Source organism: Balaenoptera acutorostrata, chromosome 12, assembly GCF_949987535.1.
Source record: "Balaenoptera acutorostrata chromosome 12, mBalAcu1.1, whole genome shotgun sequence".
NCBI classification, from domain to species: Eukaryota; Metazoa; Chordata; class Mammalia; order Artiodactyla; family Balaenopteridae; genus Balaenoptera; species Balaenoptera acutorostrata.
In genome coordinates this window covers 70553853-70570531 of record NC_080075.1, presented here as the reverse complement: position 1 = coordinate 70570531, position 16679 = coordinate 70553853, and the positions used below count along the sequence as shown (strand labels likewise).

General features: G+C 44.5%; 1 protein-coding gene across 1 annotated transcript in view; it reads right to left on the bottom strand.

Annotated features, from left to right (window-relative positions):
- The window catches only part of ALK (ALK receptor tyrosine kinase), a 726132-nt gene that overhangs the window by 529191 nt on the left and 180262 nt on the right, over window positions 1–16679 (bottom strand). Inside the window, exon 3 of the mRNA XM_057557895.1 lies at window positions 110–224. Within this exon, the coding sequence (XP_057413878.1) occupies window positions 110–224 (115 nt within the window). The remainder of the gene's footprint in view (window positions 1–109; window positions 225–16679) is intronic.

Below are 16679 nucleotides of genomic sequence, written 5' to 3'. Positions count from 1 at the left end.
GAGAAAGACTTCCTCCCCGACAAGCCATACATCACAAGCTGAAACTCACAGCTTCTTTAATTATGAGATGGTGACTGTACATCACAAATAACTATCAAAATATACTTACCATATCGGCTACGATGAGACAGGAAAGGGAAGGAATCTTTCATTATCCAGGTCAGATTCCAGGCAAAAGAATCAGGAGGAAGAGAAGGCACGTTTGTTGGTGACTCCAAGGAGCTCTGACGGGAACCTAAAAAGACAAAGAGAACACTGATCTTTGCCCTTGGGATGTGTCTTTTAGCTGTCACTCATATTGCTTATAAAAGAAAATTCATAAAAGGCTTTCATGACATCAGTTGGAAAATGAGGGGAAAAAAGACTGAGTCACGAGTAGGTTGAATTGACCTCAGTACCTCACTGCACATTTTCTACCAAGGGCAGCCAGATCGAAGAAGTCTGAATCTTGTGACCTAGGCCATGCCAAACATCTCTGGGAGACGAACTAGAAGCCAGGCTACTTAATGGCTTGGTCTAATAGCTCTATCCAAAGTCTATTCTGCTTATAAGAATTTGTGCAACTTTACAGAGAACTTTAATTCATCTCATTTAAATAATGCCTCCACTCTACTTTATGTTCCGACTTGTAACTTCATCTAATGTTGTTTGCTTGGGTTATTGCCTTATCAATGAGAGTGTTGAAACTGCACTCAGAAGTTATGAGTTTTGACAATTGTGTTATTTTCAGGAAAAAAAAAAAAAGCTAGGTGATGAGTTTTCCCATAACTAAGAGCCCAGGGAGCCACAAAGGATTAATGTTTCTGATTTGCATGAGAGAAAGAAGGGTTGAGAGAAAAGGAGCAAAAGCAGCATTGTTCCTTTGCTTAACAGTACCTCAAGTGGGTTTTGTGGGGTGAAAAGTAATTATAATATATCTACAAATCAAATGAACACGGGCTGCATGCTCTTATGCAGTTCTTCCCAGAAATCCCCAACTCAATCACTATTTGCTAACGTTTTAAGGCAGGCAAAGCTTTTTCTGTTAAAAAAATAGAATCAGTTTGAGAATCAGTTCTGTTTAGGAGATAGACACATAGCAAGACTGAGTGTGGGGAGGAGGCAAGGAAGGGAACTAGAATTTCTTCTGCAGCTTCCATGGGCGAGGCACCATGCTGGGCTCTTAACCCACATAATTTCGCAGTGACTCTCTGAGATAAGCATTACCATCCCTGTTTCACATATGCAACAACTGAGGCTCAGAGGGGCAAATGATGGAATCTGAAACTGAAGCCAGTTTTGCCTGGCCTCAGGAGGCCATGCTATACCATGGGTGGGCTGGTTTGCTACTCAAACGGTAATTGTTAAACCACCTAGACTGATTTCACAAAGAGGAAGAGGAGGAAGAAGAGAAAGAATAAAAGGAAGCAACAGTAGCAGTAGCATTTTTTTAGCCTATTTGCTTTGTAGATTCTTCCACATCACCTCCAGCATGCAACCCTCCTTCAACCCTCTTTTAGTATCAATCCCTCTTCGCACACTTTAAGGAAATAACTGCCCTGAGTGGCCACAGCAGACTTTTGTTTCCAGACCGCTCCACTGTTTTATTTACAGGTGCTGCCTTTGGGTAAAGCCCACTTGTTCCTGCCACTAGAACAGAATGGGCATTCTATGTTCTCCTTCCTAAAAGAAACACTCTTCTTTCTGCCTTCCAAAGATTTGAGTTGGAAGTGCTGGCTTCTGAGTACCTAGAAAAGAGTTTTTGACTTTTCTCCCACATCTGATCTAAAGAGATAAGAATTGAATTGGTTAGTACCCAGATACATCGTTTGCAGCATTTCTCCAAAATGGCTTAGAGGAATGCACTGAAAGGGGTCAGAAATTATGTTAGTAAGTTTCAGAGAGCAGCCATCTCATTTCACCCTCACATCAACTCTGTTTTATAGATGGGCAATGGGGCTGAGAGAAGTGCGGTCCAAGACCACACACGTCTACTTAGGAGCAGGCTTGAGTTTATTAGACTTTTAAAGAATTAATAATATTAATTGAGCACACATGGACCAGCCATTGTGCTAAGTGCTTTAAGTGTGTGATTACATTCACTTCTTAAAACAACCTTGTGATTAAGTATCAATACTATTATTGGGCCTTATTTTGAGCCCAGGGAAACTGAGGTTGAGAGAGCTTGGATGCCCTAACTGTGGCCACATGGCCAGCAGGCAGGAGACCAGAGTCAACAGACCAGACTGGCATGATGCTATAGCCCATTCTCCTTCCACCACCCTTCATGGACCCCCACAAACTACTGCATGGTGCTTCTCAGTTCTCTACAGGGCCCTTCAGCATCCCCACGGGTCAATGGCTAAGGTCAGAGATCAGAGTATGCTCCAGAATGGGGCAACAGTGTGAGGGGTGTGAGAAGGCTCTGACAACCAACTCCTTGCAATAACCTCCGTGTGATTAAAAATTGGCATCTCCATGTCTGCGTCATCAACATAGTTCAAATTTTAAGTAATTCTGAAGCAACAGGAAGACCAAGTCTAGGCAATATTTCCCTGTTTCAGAATGATGTCATTTTTCTTAGCCATACAGTTTGGGAATGATATTAACTTCTTCCTGGATTGAAGCACCAAGTGGATGGGGCTAGACTTCAGGAAGCACTTATGAATCTGTGAGTGGGCACAGAGTGGCAGATGACTTTTAATATGGATAAGGGCCAGGTTATATATTCAGGGGAAAAAAATATCTGAAATCATTCAAAAGGAAGGGCTCTGAGGGCTGAGTCATGGCCCAGCAAGGATCCATGGGTATCACTGTGGGTCATTCCTAAAGACATAAGCTTAAACCATTTTATATCCAAAAATGCCATTAAATAGTTGGGCTCCTTCAAAGTTAAATACTGAAGAGAAAGCAAGCATTTTCATCCCGCCTGTACAGGAACTCCCAGAATTTCTGCTAGTAGGTTGGGTTCACATGGTCCTCAGAGGGAAGTGGATAGTGGTTTGCTGGATCAGGCTGGGAGAGCTAATGGAGGGGTCAGCCAAGAGGATGAGCCTCCTCACCTGAGAAGGTGAGGACCGAGAAAGACACAGTCTACATGAATGAGGTTGTTTGCCCAAATCAGAAGCACTGACACAGAAATGCGTTCTAATTAAAGTTAATAGAATATGCACACATTTAGGATAGAAAGAAGAAAGTACTGCATTTAAGTGCAGGGAAGAGGCTCTCTGCTCCCTTCACACTCCATCTTCACTACCTACCCCCCATCCTCAGCCCTGGTGGGAATGGGGGTTTCCAGCATAGAGGAAAGCTATGCCATAAGAAGCAATCCATTTAAGCAAGAAAAAAACTTGGCTCTTTGGTGCTTCCCTCTGAGAACGTGAGGATCAGAGTAAAATGGGTCTCACCAGCACAGACTTATGGGGTGAAGGTGTGAATTAAGACCCGCTGGCTCAAGTAGAGTGTATCTTGGAATCTAAGGGACAGAGGCAGAAAGGAAAGGAGAGGGGAAAGTAGGAGCAAGAGCTTCCAGGTGCCCAAGTGATGGCCAAGACCACCTGAGAGAAAAGTAAAGAAATGTACTCTGGACTGAGGGCATTACTGATTGGTTACAGATAAGATTGTTTTATGTTTTTCCTTTGGGGTGAGGGAGATGGAGATGATATCCTGAGCCCTTTTCCAGGCACCACAGGGTGTCTAGGCAGAATGAAACCCCCAACCTCTTGACACAGCTTTTTCCACTGTGCACCACCCCCCTTGCATCCTCAGCTTAGATTCCAGTGTTCATCACTATCACAATTCCACTGTAATAATTCCCTTGCAAACAACTGCAACTCACTTCCTTCTTTTGTCCTTCACAATTGTCCTGAGCAGCTGAATGTGGTGGTAGGAGAGGAGGGGAGCAAAAGGGGAGGAGGAGTACACCAGAGGCTGACAAGTCTCACTTTAAAATCATGACAACAAACCTCAAGAGGACCCTCAGGACTGCCCAGGAATCCTTCTGAATTCGCTAATGGGCTCAATTCACCCTCCCTCTCTCTAGACCCACTCCTTCCAAGTTTCTCTTACCCTTCAAGCTTCCAATCCTCCACCCCCATTCCTCTACTTTCTCAGCTAGTGAACTTGTTTCTTGTTTCATTGAAAAAAGAGAACCAAATCTACCAACTTACAGGTATCAGTACCTATATATGCTACCTTCTGTCCTGTTGCAACAGATATGCTGTCTACACTCCTAAGCAGTGGCAGCCTCTCCACTTCGGTGCTAATCTCATCACTTCCCAAGAAATCAGCTGTTGCAATAGTCTGCCCTTTCTCCTGCATCAACAATTTCCGCCCTCTTCCAAGTCAATCTCATCTGCAGCAAACATACACCATCTTAAAAAAAGAAAAGAAAAAACTTCCTTGACCTTCACACTCTTCTTCAGCCATCATCCAATTACTTGCTCTCCTTCACAGCTAAATACCTTAAAAAGATTTGCCTATGCTTCTGTCTCTAGTTTTCACCTCTCATTTTCTCTTTTCTTTTAATTTTTTTTTAATTTTTATTTTATTTATTTATTTTTGGCTGCATTGGGCCTTCGTTGCTGCACGTGGGCTTTCTCTAGTTGCAGTGAGCGGGGGCTACTCTTTGTTGCGGTGCACGTGCTTCTCATTGCGGTGGCTGCTCTTGTTGCGGAGCACGGGCTCTAGTCGTGTGGGCTTCAGTAGTGTGGCACACAGGCTCAGTAGTTGTGGCTCACAGGCTCTAGAGTGCAGGATCAGTAGTTGTGGCGCACGGGATTATTTGCTCTGCGGCATGTGGGATCTTCACAGACAAGGGATCGAACCTGTGTCCCCGGCATTGGCAGGCAGATTCTTATCCACTGTGCCACCAGGGAAGCCCATCCCCTCTCATTTTCTTTTAAACTCAATTAAATCAGGATTGTCTCCACTACTCCAGGTCAAGGTCACCAAAGACCCCAAGTTGCATACACAATGAATGAGTCTTGGTCCTTCTCTTACTAGACCTCTCAGCAGCATTGGACCTCGCCGATCCTCCCTGCTTCTTGGATTCTTAACATCTCTGTGACCACATGGTCCTTGGTTGCCAGAGTTCTTGCCTCCTAGTTCGGTGGCAGGTCCTCTCTACTCTTCTTTGCTAGATCCTCCTCATTTTCCAGGCTGTACAAAAGGAACATTCTCCACTTCCCAGCAGTAACTGCCCAGGAGATTTCATGGCTGAATATTGTATTTCATCGCAGTGGTTTTAACCAGCTGACAGTGATCAATGACCATGAATTTCAAGTGACCCCAGGACACCAGACCCTTCCTGAACTTCACTGAAGTCTCTTAACCAATGAACAAGGGACTTGTTTTAACCAAGCATGTTCAGACTTATGAATTCATTCTCTCCTGTGCAAAGTGCTGATTTTCAATTCTGAATTAGTATGACCACCATGTAACCCTCTTCCTAAGGCTTTAAAAACTCTGACTTTTACTCCTTAGAGAACTACTCAGTGAATTTCTTGCCTGACATGTAAATAAGCTCAGCTTTTTTTTTCTTTTTAAAAAACTTGATGGGGGAGGGAATCTCTGTTTTATTATTTGACAGTTGTTAAAAGTTGGGTAACTTGGGACATTTCTCCATCTAAACTCACTCCCAAAAATGATCTCATCCAGTTTCAAAGCTTTAAATATCATCTATATATTAATACTACTAAATTTATATCTCCAGGCCCAACCTCTTCCCTGAACAGCAGAATGTATGTCCAACTGCCAGTTTGAAATCTCCATTTTATTCCTGGGTAAGTATCACAAACTTAACACATGCAAAAATAAAAACTTGATGTCCCTCCACTGAAACCCCAGGTGTTCCCTATTTCAGATAGCGATGACAAAACTCTCCTGGTTAGTTGGGCCAAAACCAAGGAGGAATCCTTGACTTCTTTTTCCCACACCTCACATCAGTTCATCAACCAATCTTGATGACTCTACCTGCATTTTGTCCCTCTCTTCTCTCCCCACATCACCTCTTACCCTGACAACTGCTATAGGCTCCCAGCTGGTTCCCTGCTTCTACTATTGCTCACCTTCAGTGTGCTCTCCACGCAGCAGTCAGACTGACACTCCAGCCCTGAAATAGCATTCACATTTCTTGCCATAGCCTAGCCCTTTAAGGCCCCACATGATCTGGCCCCTGGTTCTCTCTCTGACTTCATTTCCAAACATTTTTCCCTTGATCATGGAGCTCCAGCCCCACAGGCCTCCTTGCTATTCTTAAACTCGCCAAGCACACTCCCATCTCAGGGCCTTTGCACTGGTGGGTCTCTCAGCCTAAAAAGCTCCTCTCCCCTAGAGGCACAAGGTCATTCCCTCTCTCCATCCAGGTCTCTGCCCAAATGTCACCTCCTCAGAGACAGCTTCCTGATCATCCTATAGGAAAATAGCACACCCAATTAACCACTCTCTATCACCTTGACCTGCATTTATTATTGCTTATATTTATATTCATCTGTTTATTGTGTCTCTCCTGCATTAGTCACTGCTATGTCCCCATGCTTGGCACATAGTAGGCACTCAATAAATATTTGTCAAATAATGAAACCAGAGCCTTTGAGAAAATTATTAGCTCTGGTACTTATTAGCTGTTTAACTCAGGCTAATCACATACTCTGTGAAACCTCAATGTCCTGAAAATGATGATAAAAACAAGAATAATGGATGCTTTAACAATTCTCAGGGTTTTGTATGGGCCAGATGAAATAATGCACACTTGATGTACTCTTCAAATATCAGTCATGCCACTCTTGAAATTTTATGCTTCTATTTCTGTTTCAGGATCCTAAATGAATGGGAGTCTTGGTTCCTTCCCTATCTGAGGATCTAGGATAAAATGTCCAAAAATCAGAAGTACTCCAGAAGAGCTGCTTCTCTATTATTCACTAGTTAATTATTAACTCTGCCAACTGTCCACAATCTCTGCTACCCCAATTTCAGCCAATTGGCAATGTCTCTATTTTCAGTGTTTATTTTTATATGTCTCACTGTGTGTCTGTTTTTTTCGAAGTCAATGTACATAATATAGTGAATATATCATAGTTGCATCGGCATAAATAATAAAGAGCTATGCGTGTGTGATGGTTATTTACATGAATGCCCTGGGTTCACTAGCAAGCATGTTTTACAAACCTCCATCAACAAAATGTAAAAATGCTTCTCTTCTAAACGCTCCTTGGAACTGCTCCTGTCTTGCCTTGCACACATTTTACTTATTTATTTTCCTCTCAACAATAAAACAATCAGTGACAGCCTGCTAGTTTTTCCCCCTTATTTGAAAACACACTTAATAATGCATTCTTTTACAATGGTTTTGTGTCACACGAAGCAAAGCTTAATGTGACCAAATAAATAGCCATCCAGATGTCAAACAGCAGTGAGTGGGCACAGCAAGGCCCGGTGCACAGGAGAGGCCTCCTGCCTGGGATTGGCAGCCCAGGGAAACAGTTTCAGTATTCACGGGGCTGAGCCCACACCTGTGCAGCCAAAGAAACCTTCTCAGTGAATTTACATGACTACTAGTCAGCGGTGATGTTGGAGTTGTGACAGGCAGTTCATTTAGTCTGAAAAACAGAGATGTGATTTTCAGACAGTCGAGGGTGAATTAGCAGATGTGTCCTTTGTCCTAAACACACAGACCTCCCCACACGTTCTCCAGGCCTGGAAATTGAGGGGGCTGAACTAGCGGTTCACTAAGCTCTTCTCCAGTTCACATAGTCAATTCTCGCGGAGTTTGCTTTCACATTTCCTTCCAGCTGGCTCATTCAGAGAGGAGCTATTAGCGTCAGGGCGGAATTTGAATGGGAACTAAAAGGCCCCCACTCCACCTCACCTTTCACTAAACCCCACTCCCCCCTGCCAGGAAGGTTTGTGCTCTTTCTTGGTAGCTCAAGTCCTGAAGCAAAAATTATTATTTCTCATAATGTTCTCTTGTACCATTGAAAGGCACAGTTTCAACACATGTTCCTTGCCTCTCCCCGATCCCAAAAGGACCTGTGTATAACTACTGAGTTCATTCAGTGGTGAACCCCATCTGTCAGTCAATAAAAGCAGGCATTCCTTCCCAAGGCATGGCATTAAGGAATATTGATGCAACACAAAGGAAATTGTCAGCATGGTTCTAGCTCTTGGGGATTGGTTACCTGCAGGGTATATTAGACCCAAACGAGAAAGGGAATCACAAAGAGGCTGCTGCAGAAATGGCTAAAATGTGTAAATTTGAAGCCATCACACTTTGGCCACTACCTGCTTTTTCGTCCTTATTTCCCACTCAGAATCCTTTCACATTCTATGGTCTCCGTTACACGTAAGTCTCCAATCTTTTGCCCAAGCTGATCTCTGCCTAGAACATCCTTCTTGACCTGCTGCTTTCCTAAATTCTACCCTTTCTTAAAGGCCAAAACCGAATCCTTCCTTCTCCAAGGTTCCCCATCTTTCCTGAGCTGCAGCCCCATCAAAGCAGTTGAGCTGGGATCTGGAGTGGCCCAGAGCAAAACTTGACTGGGCCTTCCTCCTCCTTAACCATTACAGCTTATTGCCACCTAGGAAGGTGCCATTAGACCATTTATCAAACAGGCTGTTCAAACTACCTTGGTTGTTTATGACAATGAAGTATAATAGTTTATTAATTTCATTCTAAAGTCTCAAGCTCATAGATTTAGAAGAAATTAGCAAAAACTTTTCATGGAGGCTGTTGTTCTGTCTCATGTAGTACATGCTTCCCAAGGTCAGGGTCAGGGCCAGATCAGGGGCATAGACCCTAGGTAACCCCTGATACCATGTCTGTGTAGGCCATCAATGACTCATAATTCAAGGTCAAAGCCAGACAATGAAGGTAATATGACATTCAATGCTGCCCCTTTAGAGTTTGTGTCCCAAGTCACTACATTTTGACCTATCTAGAGATGACCTCAGTGTCCCAAGAAAGAGCTCCTGACTGGCCTGTGAGCCTGCAATGTCTCCTCTTGCCCTGGAATCCCTGCTCCAGGTGTGCTTGGTCACTGGTCCTACCTACCTAGGCCGGGTGGACTCACTGGCTTTCGGTAGTAGAGGAAGACTAATTGGCACTTGTACTAAGCCAAGAGTGCAACAAAGAAGGTATCACTCTCCAGGTAGCCTGATGCTTCACACACACACACACACACACACACACACACACACACACACAAGCACTCCTCCCAGGCCAGGGTGCTTCCATCAGCAGGGCAACGTGACCCTGTGTTCTGGGTCCGTTTCTGTGGCTTGTTCATACTCTTTAAGAAATTTACTCCACTGTGATCTCGAGCCTATCTTCTCCCCCCAAAATACACTGACTAGAATAATAATCAAAAGGAAGACTTTGAACTGCCACCAGGCCTTTCATTTTGTGATCTCAGAGAGCTTTACCAGGCACTAAATAACTAATGTACCACAAGCGACACAAAGCCCAGGCAGCCTAGGGAACCAGTCCCTCAATGAAGGACCCTTCTCTTTCCAAGTAAGGGAGTGCCTGTGGGGACAACTGCCCACCAGCAGGCCCAGTAGTCTCTGGCTGAGTTGGACAAGAAACTACAAACTATCCATAAACAATTAGTCTTCTCTTGACCTGATATTTCTAGTTAGGAAGTGACAGTTACAAGGGTGACCCCTGGGGAGGGCATGGCCCACTTACACTAGAAGACGTAACCTCCAGCGTAGACGAGTGGATCCTAACTACTTACACAGTCACTGTGGTTTGACTTACTGATGCCTTTCAGAGCCTTTCACTCTCATAATGCTTACAATAGTCCAACTAGTTAACCCCTTTTACAGATGAGAAGATTGAAACTCAGAAAGCACAACTGCCCTACCCAAGGTCACATAGTAAGAATCATGATAAGACATTCGACTGAAGACCCTGATATATGGACCAACCAGAAATGCCACTCTTCAACACAGACCTCTTGGAGATGATGTTGATTGCCCTGGAGAACAGTGACAGTGTGTTAAATACAGAAGAAACACCGATCAGATTGCAGATGCCTGAAGCATTCTCCTAACTGAGGACGACAGAATCCTTTCAGGTCAACCAAGAAGGTGACCTAGAAACACACACCTTCAGTCAGGGCAGCTGGCTCTCCAGGACCTCAAGCTCAGCCAGCACTGTTTCCATGACAACCACCAGGTCTGAGGCTTGGCCTTGAAATGGGGCCTTGGCTGGTCCAGGGAAATGACGTTCGGGATGGGGAGATGGAGAGGGGCAGAATACTTTCTAGTAACTTCCAGCCCTTTCAATCCTTCTTTATCTACTTGTCACTCCTCTCATTCCAGAAAAAAAAAGAGTCTATCCTCCAGGAAACCACACTTTAAATACTACTTTGCTCAGAACAAAGACCTCTCACCCATGGCTGGACACATTTCTAGAAGCCGGAAGCAGAATGGTCAACAGGCTGCTGTGTTAGATAGAGACCTGGGTTCCTGGGAACAGTGATGTTACTGTGAGACCTTGGGTTAGCTACTTAACATTTTTGAAGCATTGTTTCTCTACCTTTAAAACTGAACTCATCGTGCTTTCCCATCCAACTTTAGGGATGCTCTGAGAATTAATGAGACAGTATATACAAAGCCCTCAGGCTCTTTTGAAGAAAGATACACTAGAAATCCTTGTGCTGTTACCAAAGGGCATTGTCATGATGATACATTTTAAAACATTCTTCACCTGTATTACTAAAATAAACTCAGCTTAAATTAAAACAGATAAGCCAATAACCTAATTTGCTTCTCCCTGTTCTGGTGCTGCATTTCCCTCTTGCTTCCATTCATCTTGCACTGTGAAGAGCAGTGGTCAATGTTACCCTTGACTCCTATGTGGGGACCCAGGGTGAGAGAGTTGGGAAGGATTGTAAAGACCGTTTATGTATGTCTTCCCATCATATATACGAGGAAGCTGAAACACAGGAAGGGCCAGTGCTTTACCCAAAGTCATCTCATTAGTGAAAACTCGAGAAACTGATCTTCTGACCCTTCATTCTGTGCCTCTCCTAACCATGGAAGAAGGTAATAAAGAAAGAAGGAGGGGAAAGAAATAGAGTGACATATATTTTGTTCCTTAAACCTTTAAACTACTGCTCTGTGCAATACTCTGGGATGAAAAAGAAAGTAAGGGAAAAGCCAATACTTCATGTGTGCCAATTATGCATACAGGCCCCATACTGGGTATTTTATAACCATCGTCCCATGTCAATCTCACAATTTTCTCAATGGGGGATTATTATCCCCATTTCTAATGAGACCTAAGGCTCAGAGAGATTAAGTAACTTGCCCAAGGCTTTGGAGCCAAAAGGGATGGAGCTAAGATTAATTCATTTGATGAGTATTTATTGAGCATCTCCTATGTGCCAAGCTCTGCCCTTGACAGTTAGGATATATTAGTGAATAGAATCAAACATCTCTCTCTTAAAGATTACAGGTTGAGGAGCTTAGAGTGTGGTGGGGCAGCAGCAGACAGCAGTCCAACAACCTCACAAATCCTTGCAACATCTCAGGGTTGGTGCACGTTATAAAGGAGAGATAAATGGGGCTTCCTTGGTGGCACAGTGGTTAAGAATCTGCCTGCCAATGCAGGGGACATGGGTTCAAGCCCTGGTCTGGGAAGATCCCACGTGCCGCGGAGCAACTAAGCCCGTGTGCCACAACTACTGAGCCTGTGCTCTAGAGCTCACGAGCCACAACTACTGAGCCCACATGCCACAACTACTGAGCCCACGTGCCACAACTACTGGAGCCAGCACCTAGAGCCCGTGCCCCACAGCAAGAGAAGCCACCGCAATGAGAAGCCCACGACCGCAACGAAGAGTAGGGCCCACTTGCTGCAACTAGAAAAAGCCCATGCGCAGCAATGAAGACCCAATGCAGCCAAAAATAAGTAAACTTATTAAAAAAAAAAAAAAGGGAGAGATAAATGGCCCTATGAGAATGTACAGAAGAGAGACTTGACTCATCCTTAAGGCCAGGGGAGGACTTCCTGAGAAACTGATGCTTGAGCTAAGGCTCTAAAGTAGATGAGTAGAGTTAACTAGTTAAAGAGAGTGGGATGGGGAGGGAAGTCAGAGAGGGTCTCCTAACCTCTTCACTGTCTCTCCTTTCAGGTCAACTAGGAAGGCCACCTAGAAACATACACCTGTAGTCAGGTATATGTTATGTCAGGCCCCTCCAAGGCCTCAAGCTCAGCTAGCACTGTTTCCATGAAAACCAATACCAGGCCTGATGCCAGCCCCTTGAGATAGGGCCTTGGCTGATCCAGGGGAAGCATGCTTAGGGTGAAATTTGTCAGAGGCCTGGCAGTCTGATGGAGGATGTGCTGAGAAGGAAATACAGGGGATTAGACCCCTCACAGCTCAAACACACAGCCATACACCAAAGGGAAGGGCAAGGACCTGGTGTCTGGATTCCAGGCTCCCTCCCTACAGGAAGGTTGGCTAACAGGTTGAGCACCAGATAAAAGACAGGGGGATGACTAACAGCACAGGGTAGTCCCGCCAATGGGATGAAGCCATTCTAGGCGCCAGTTCTAGGTGACGTCCCTGGTTGGCTTGGAGGAAGTCTTGTCCTCAGTTAGGAGGATGCTGCAGGTGTCTGTGATCTGATCAGTCTTTCTGCTGTACGTAATTCAATGTCCGTGTTTTCCAGGATAATCAGCACCATCTCCAGGAGGTTCTGAGTGGGACTGTAGAATCGCTGGTTGGTCCGTACAGCAGGGGTCCTCAGTAACACCTCACCTTTCTTGGTGGCAAATAAGGAGCAGGTGCTCTGGACTGAGACAGGCTTGTGCCTGAATAGACCCCTGCCCTCTCTGGCCTCCCATCCCATCCCACTCTCTTTAACTAGTTAACTCTACTCAATCACTTTAGGGCCTCAACTGAAGCATCAATTTCTCAGGCAATCTTCCCCTGACCTTAAGGGTAAAATCAAATTAAGATGTTATCAGTTGTTACAGGTCTGAAGACTGAAAAGTAAAGGGATGAAACTGCTCCCTTTAATTGACAAGAACCACTCTTGCATCCATCTACCTCCTAACAATAAACCCATATTTGCTTTCCCCTCACCGTAGCCTGGGCAACAGCATCCTTTCTTTCCCACCACCATGTTTTATTTTGCTTTAAATATTAGGTGAAGAGAGATGAAGCGGGGGGGGGGGGGGGCTGGTGCAGCAGGAAGAGAGAGAAAAGAAGAGGAAGGACGGTGAAGGAAGAGACAGTGAAGAGACTAGCAATAAGGATTGAGCAGAAACAAAGAAGAGAAGAAAGTGGAGAGGGAGACAGAGAAATCACCTGATATCTTTCACTATTTGGAAGTTACCGAGAGAAAGTTATTCAAAGTACCTCTGTAAAAAAAGCCATAAAACACCTTGGGGAAAACATGAAAGTCATGCTGCCACCATACAGATGAGCACCCTGGAATTAGCTGCCAGAGCAATGTATGAAAAGAGGAAATTCAATGGCCCACATTGCTACCTCCTGGCTTGCACCGCCTCCAAATCGCCTGGCTCTGAAAGCAGAGGCAGTAGTTTGGAGCCAGCAAATGTGAAGGAATGTCGGAGCTGTTATTTGCCTTCATGCAGCACATCTTGAGTGCATCTTTTAGAAAGATAATTTAAAATACTCTTTCAGTTTCACTATAGAAAATCCGAAAAAAAATCAGGAAGGTCTAAAGAAGAAAATAAATATGACCCATACCTCCACATCCAGAAAGCCAGTGTTAACCTTTTATAGTATATTGTTTTGTGACTTGGTTTTCACTTACTTATCAAGATAGCATTTGGCTTAAGGTCTGTTGAGGACATGGAGAGCTCCTCTCCACCCGTGAGATCTCTGTCTGCAGGACTGAGAGAAGTCATCTCCGGAAGACCTGTGGGCCAACACCACCCAGCTCACACCTTGGAGCACACATGCTAAAACCATGGAAACTTGAGATGCTCTCCGCCCACAGCATGGGCCTGCAGTCAAAGGCAACACAGGACGGTCTTTAGTGGGAAGGCGGGACCCTGGCCTGGGTAGAGTTGAGAGCAGCTGGGATGTGAATACAGATAAGCCAGGGGATGCTATGTACCCTCAGCATCACTGCGCTTCACTGGGCGGAGGGCAAAGAACTTCTGCTCCGGTAGATGCCTTACAGAAGTCCCAAGATTGTAGGAAATGTATTTCAGTGCTTGAGCCTCAAGGATAGATGCAGTACTCTGATTTCATAACTTAGGAAAGATTGTCTTAAAAAGTGGAATTCCATCTTATTCTCAAAGGGACAGTCAATGAGGGTAAACTAAAGACAGAGTTCTATCTCTCTGTGGCCAGTGATATACCCAACAAACGTATGGCAGCTCTTAAAGCCCCTTCATATGCATTCAAGCCTTTGATCCTTACAATGACCGTGTAAGATATTTTTAAAAATCCCAACTTAGAGAGGAAGAAAATGAAAATCAAAGAGGTTAAGTAAGTGCTTCCTAACCTTTTTCTATATCATGACACACAGAGAAAATGATAATATTTGTATGGCCCACTGGGGTAAACAGAAGGCAACTGGCTTGGGGTGGGGGTGGGACTTCAGCCACACCTAGTCCACCTCAGCCTCCCAGAGTTGCTGAGGGCCTCAACAGTTTGGGATCTCTGCCTGCCAGCTGGCATCTACAACACACCCACGACATGGCACACTGTTGGGGAAGAAAGCTCTGGGCCAAGAGGAATGACCACAGTCACAAGTATGAGAAGTGAAAGAGAGCGCCATCACCCTGCATCTTGCCCTGGGGACACCTTGAAATAAAAACAGAGATGTTAGCCACAGAGGAATCCAGGACTTACTCCATGGGCAGAGTCAGGAAAAGAGCAGGTGTGTCCAACACTGTGTCATCACCCACACAAAGTAGGTGATTTTGGCAAATAAGGGTCTTAAAGTTGGATCTGATAATGCCTTAGAAAGTTCCCTGCAAGCATTTATAACTGCCGAGATGCTTCACCAAGAAAAGGGGTGAAACTCAGTTCCTTTCTCTACTCTGGGAAATTCAGAAAACAATTTCATAGGAAGGTTATTGAATGGCCCAAAAGTAATGATTACAAATGACTGAGTTAACTGCGATACGTGGCCTCATCTGTCATCATACCAGAGTCTTATCAGAAGTCTCATCAGAATTAGTGACTCATCATCACTGATGACATCTGCTGACCAAGCCGGCTTGGCTCCCTCCCTTGCCCCTTCAATCATAGTGGCAGGAGGAGCCTTCTAAGGTTTGAGTATACACTCTGAGAAATTGCCTTTGGCAATGATTCCAGGAGTGGCTTCCAAGATAATGGACACTCTTTCTCCCCAAGACTTCCTAGGTCTTGCTGTCATTGGAGATTCTGGGCAGCACTGGGACATAATGGCTACCAGCACCATGTGTATAAGAATCTAAACCCTCTGAATAAAACCCTGCTGAATAAAAGGTTATATTCAATACGAGTAGTTTACACTCAAGCAGCATCTATACAACATTAAACTTCTGGATGGGAAATGAAAATATTTCCTCAGTTCCCTATCTCCAAATGCAAACCAAAGGTTTCCATTCTCATCAGGACAGCATGCCCTATATTGATCCAGCCCAAGAGAAGCAGCCAGGATTGAGCATTAAAAATATTTGGAGCAGATGAATGAAACACAAGCTCATTGGATAATACTACTTATATTACTTATAACTGTGTATAAGAAGGCACCTGACCTCTAGGGAGGTTCTGTCCATGACCTGGAAAGGCATTATAGGAAGGTGAAGTCAATTCCCTACTAATTGCTCACTCTCAGCAACAGATTAGCAGTGGGAGGGGAGGAGGCATCACTTTGCCCTGGACCTTGCACACAGGGTAAATAAACTCTAGGTTTTTTTGTGCGGGACACATCCAGAGACTTCTGGAATTCCTCCATAAAATGCATTGCCACAATAGATAGAAAAAACAAATTACCCACGAAGTGACTTGTGACCACACCCAGCCTAAGGGTATGAGGCTTTCAAATTCTTACCTAAACAAAATGAAGATTTGTTACATATAGTGGAATTTGGAGACACTTGCAAATAGTAGAAACTATGACTGTTAAATCTGCCACTACTAAGAAGTTGCTATAGTCAGAATGTGAAAGTTACGGGAATAAAGCCAGATCCAAAAGCTACTTTTCCAGGTACACTGGGGTTCACTGGGGGTATGTTGGGGTTCCAGACTCTGAAACAAGCAGAGGGGAGGCAAGAATTGTTAGCACACACCCTAGAAGTTCTATCTGTGGCTTCCTCACTCTCCAGATTTGTAGATCTGTGAAGTTTTCTTGTCCAAGATAAGTAGCAATTATATCCACAATAGGGTTAACTCACCCATGAGGTGAAAAAACTGAAGGAAGGCACGTTTGTGGGTTGCTAATTGTTAGGGAGACCCCAAAAGTAAAGACATTGAGCTCCTGACCTTCCAGAGTGGATATAAGTGGAACGGATATTAGACCAACAGAGAGAAGCTCCAGAATGAGAAGCAGCCTGCTGGCGAGAGCAAGAAAAAAGCTAGGAAGTGAGTAGAAGAAAATCCACTCACAGAGCCAATAGGAGAGCATGACAGCAAAGAGAGAGACATACAGCTGGCTAGTGGGGCCCTCACCCTGCTAGTGCAAGGGGGAACTGAAGAAGAGTAACCCAGCCGGGCTCCCCA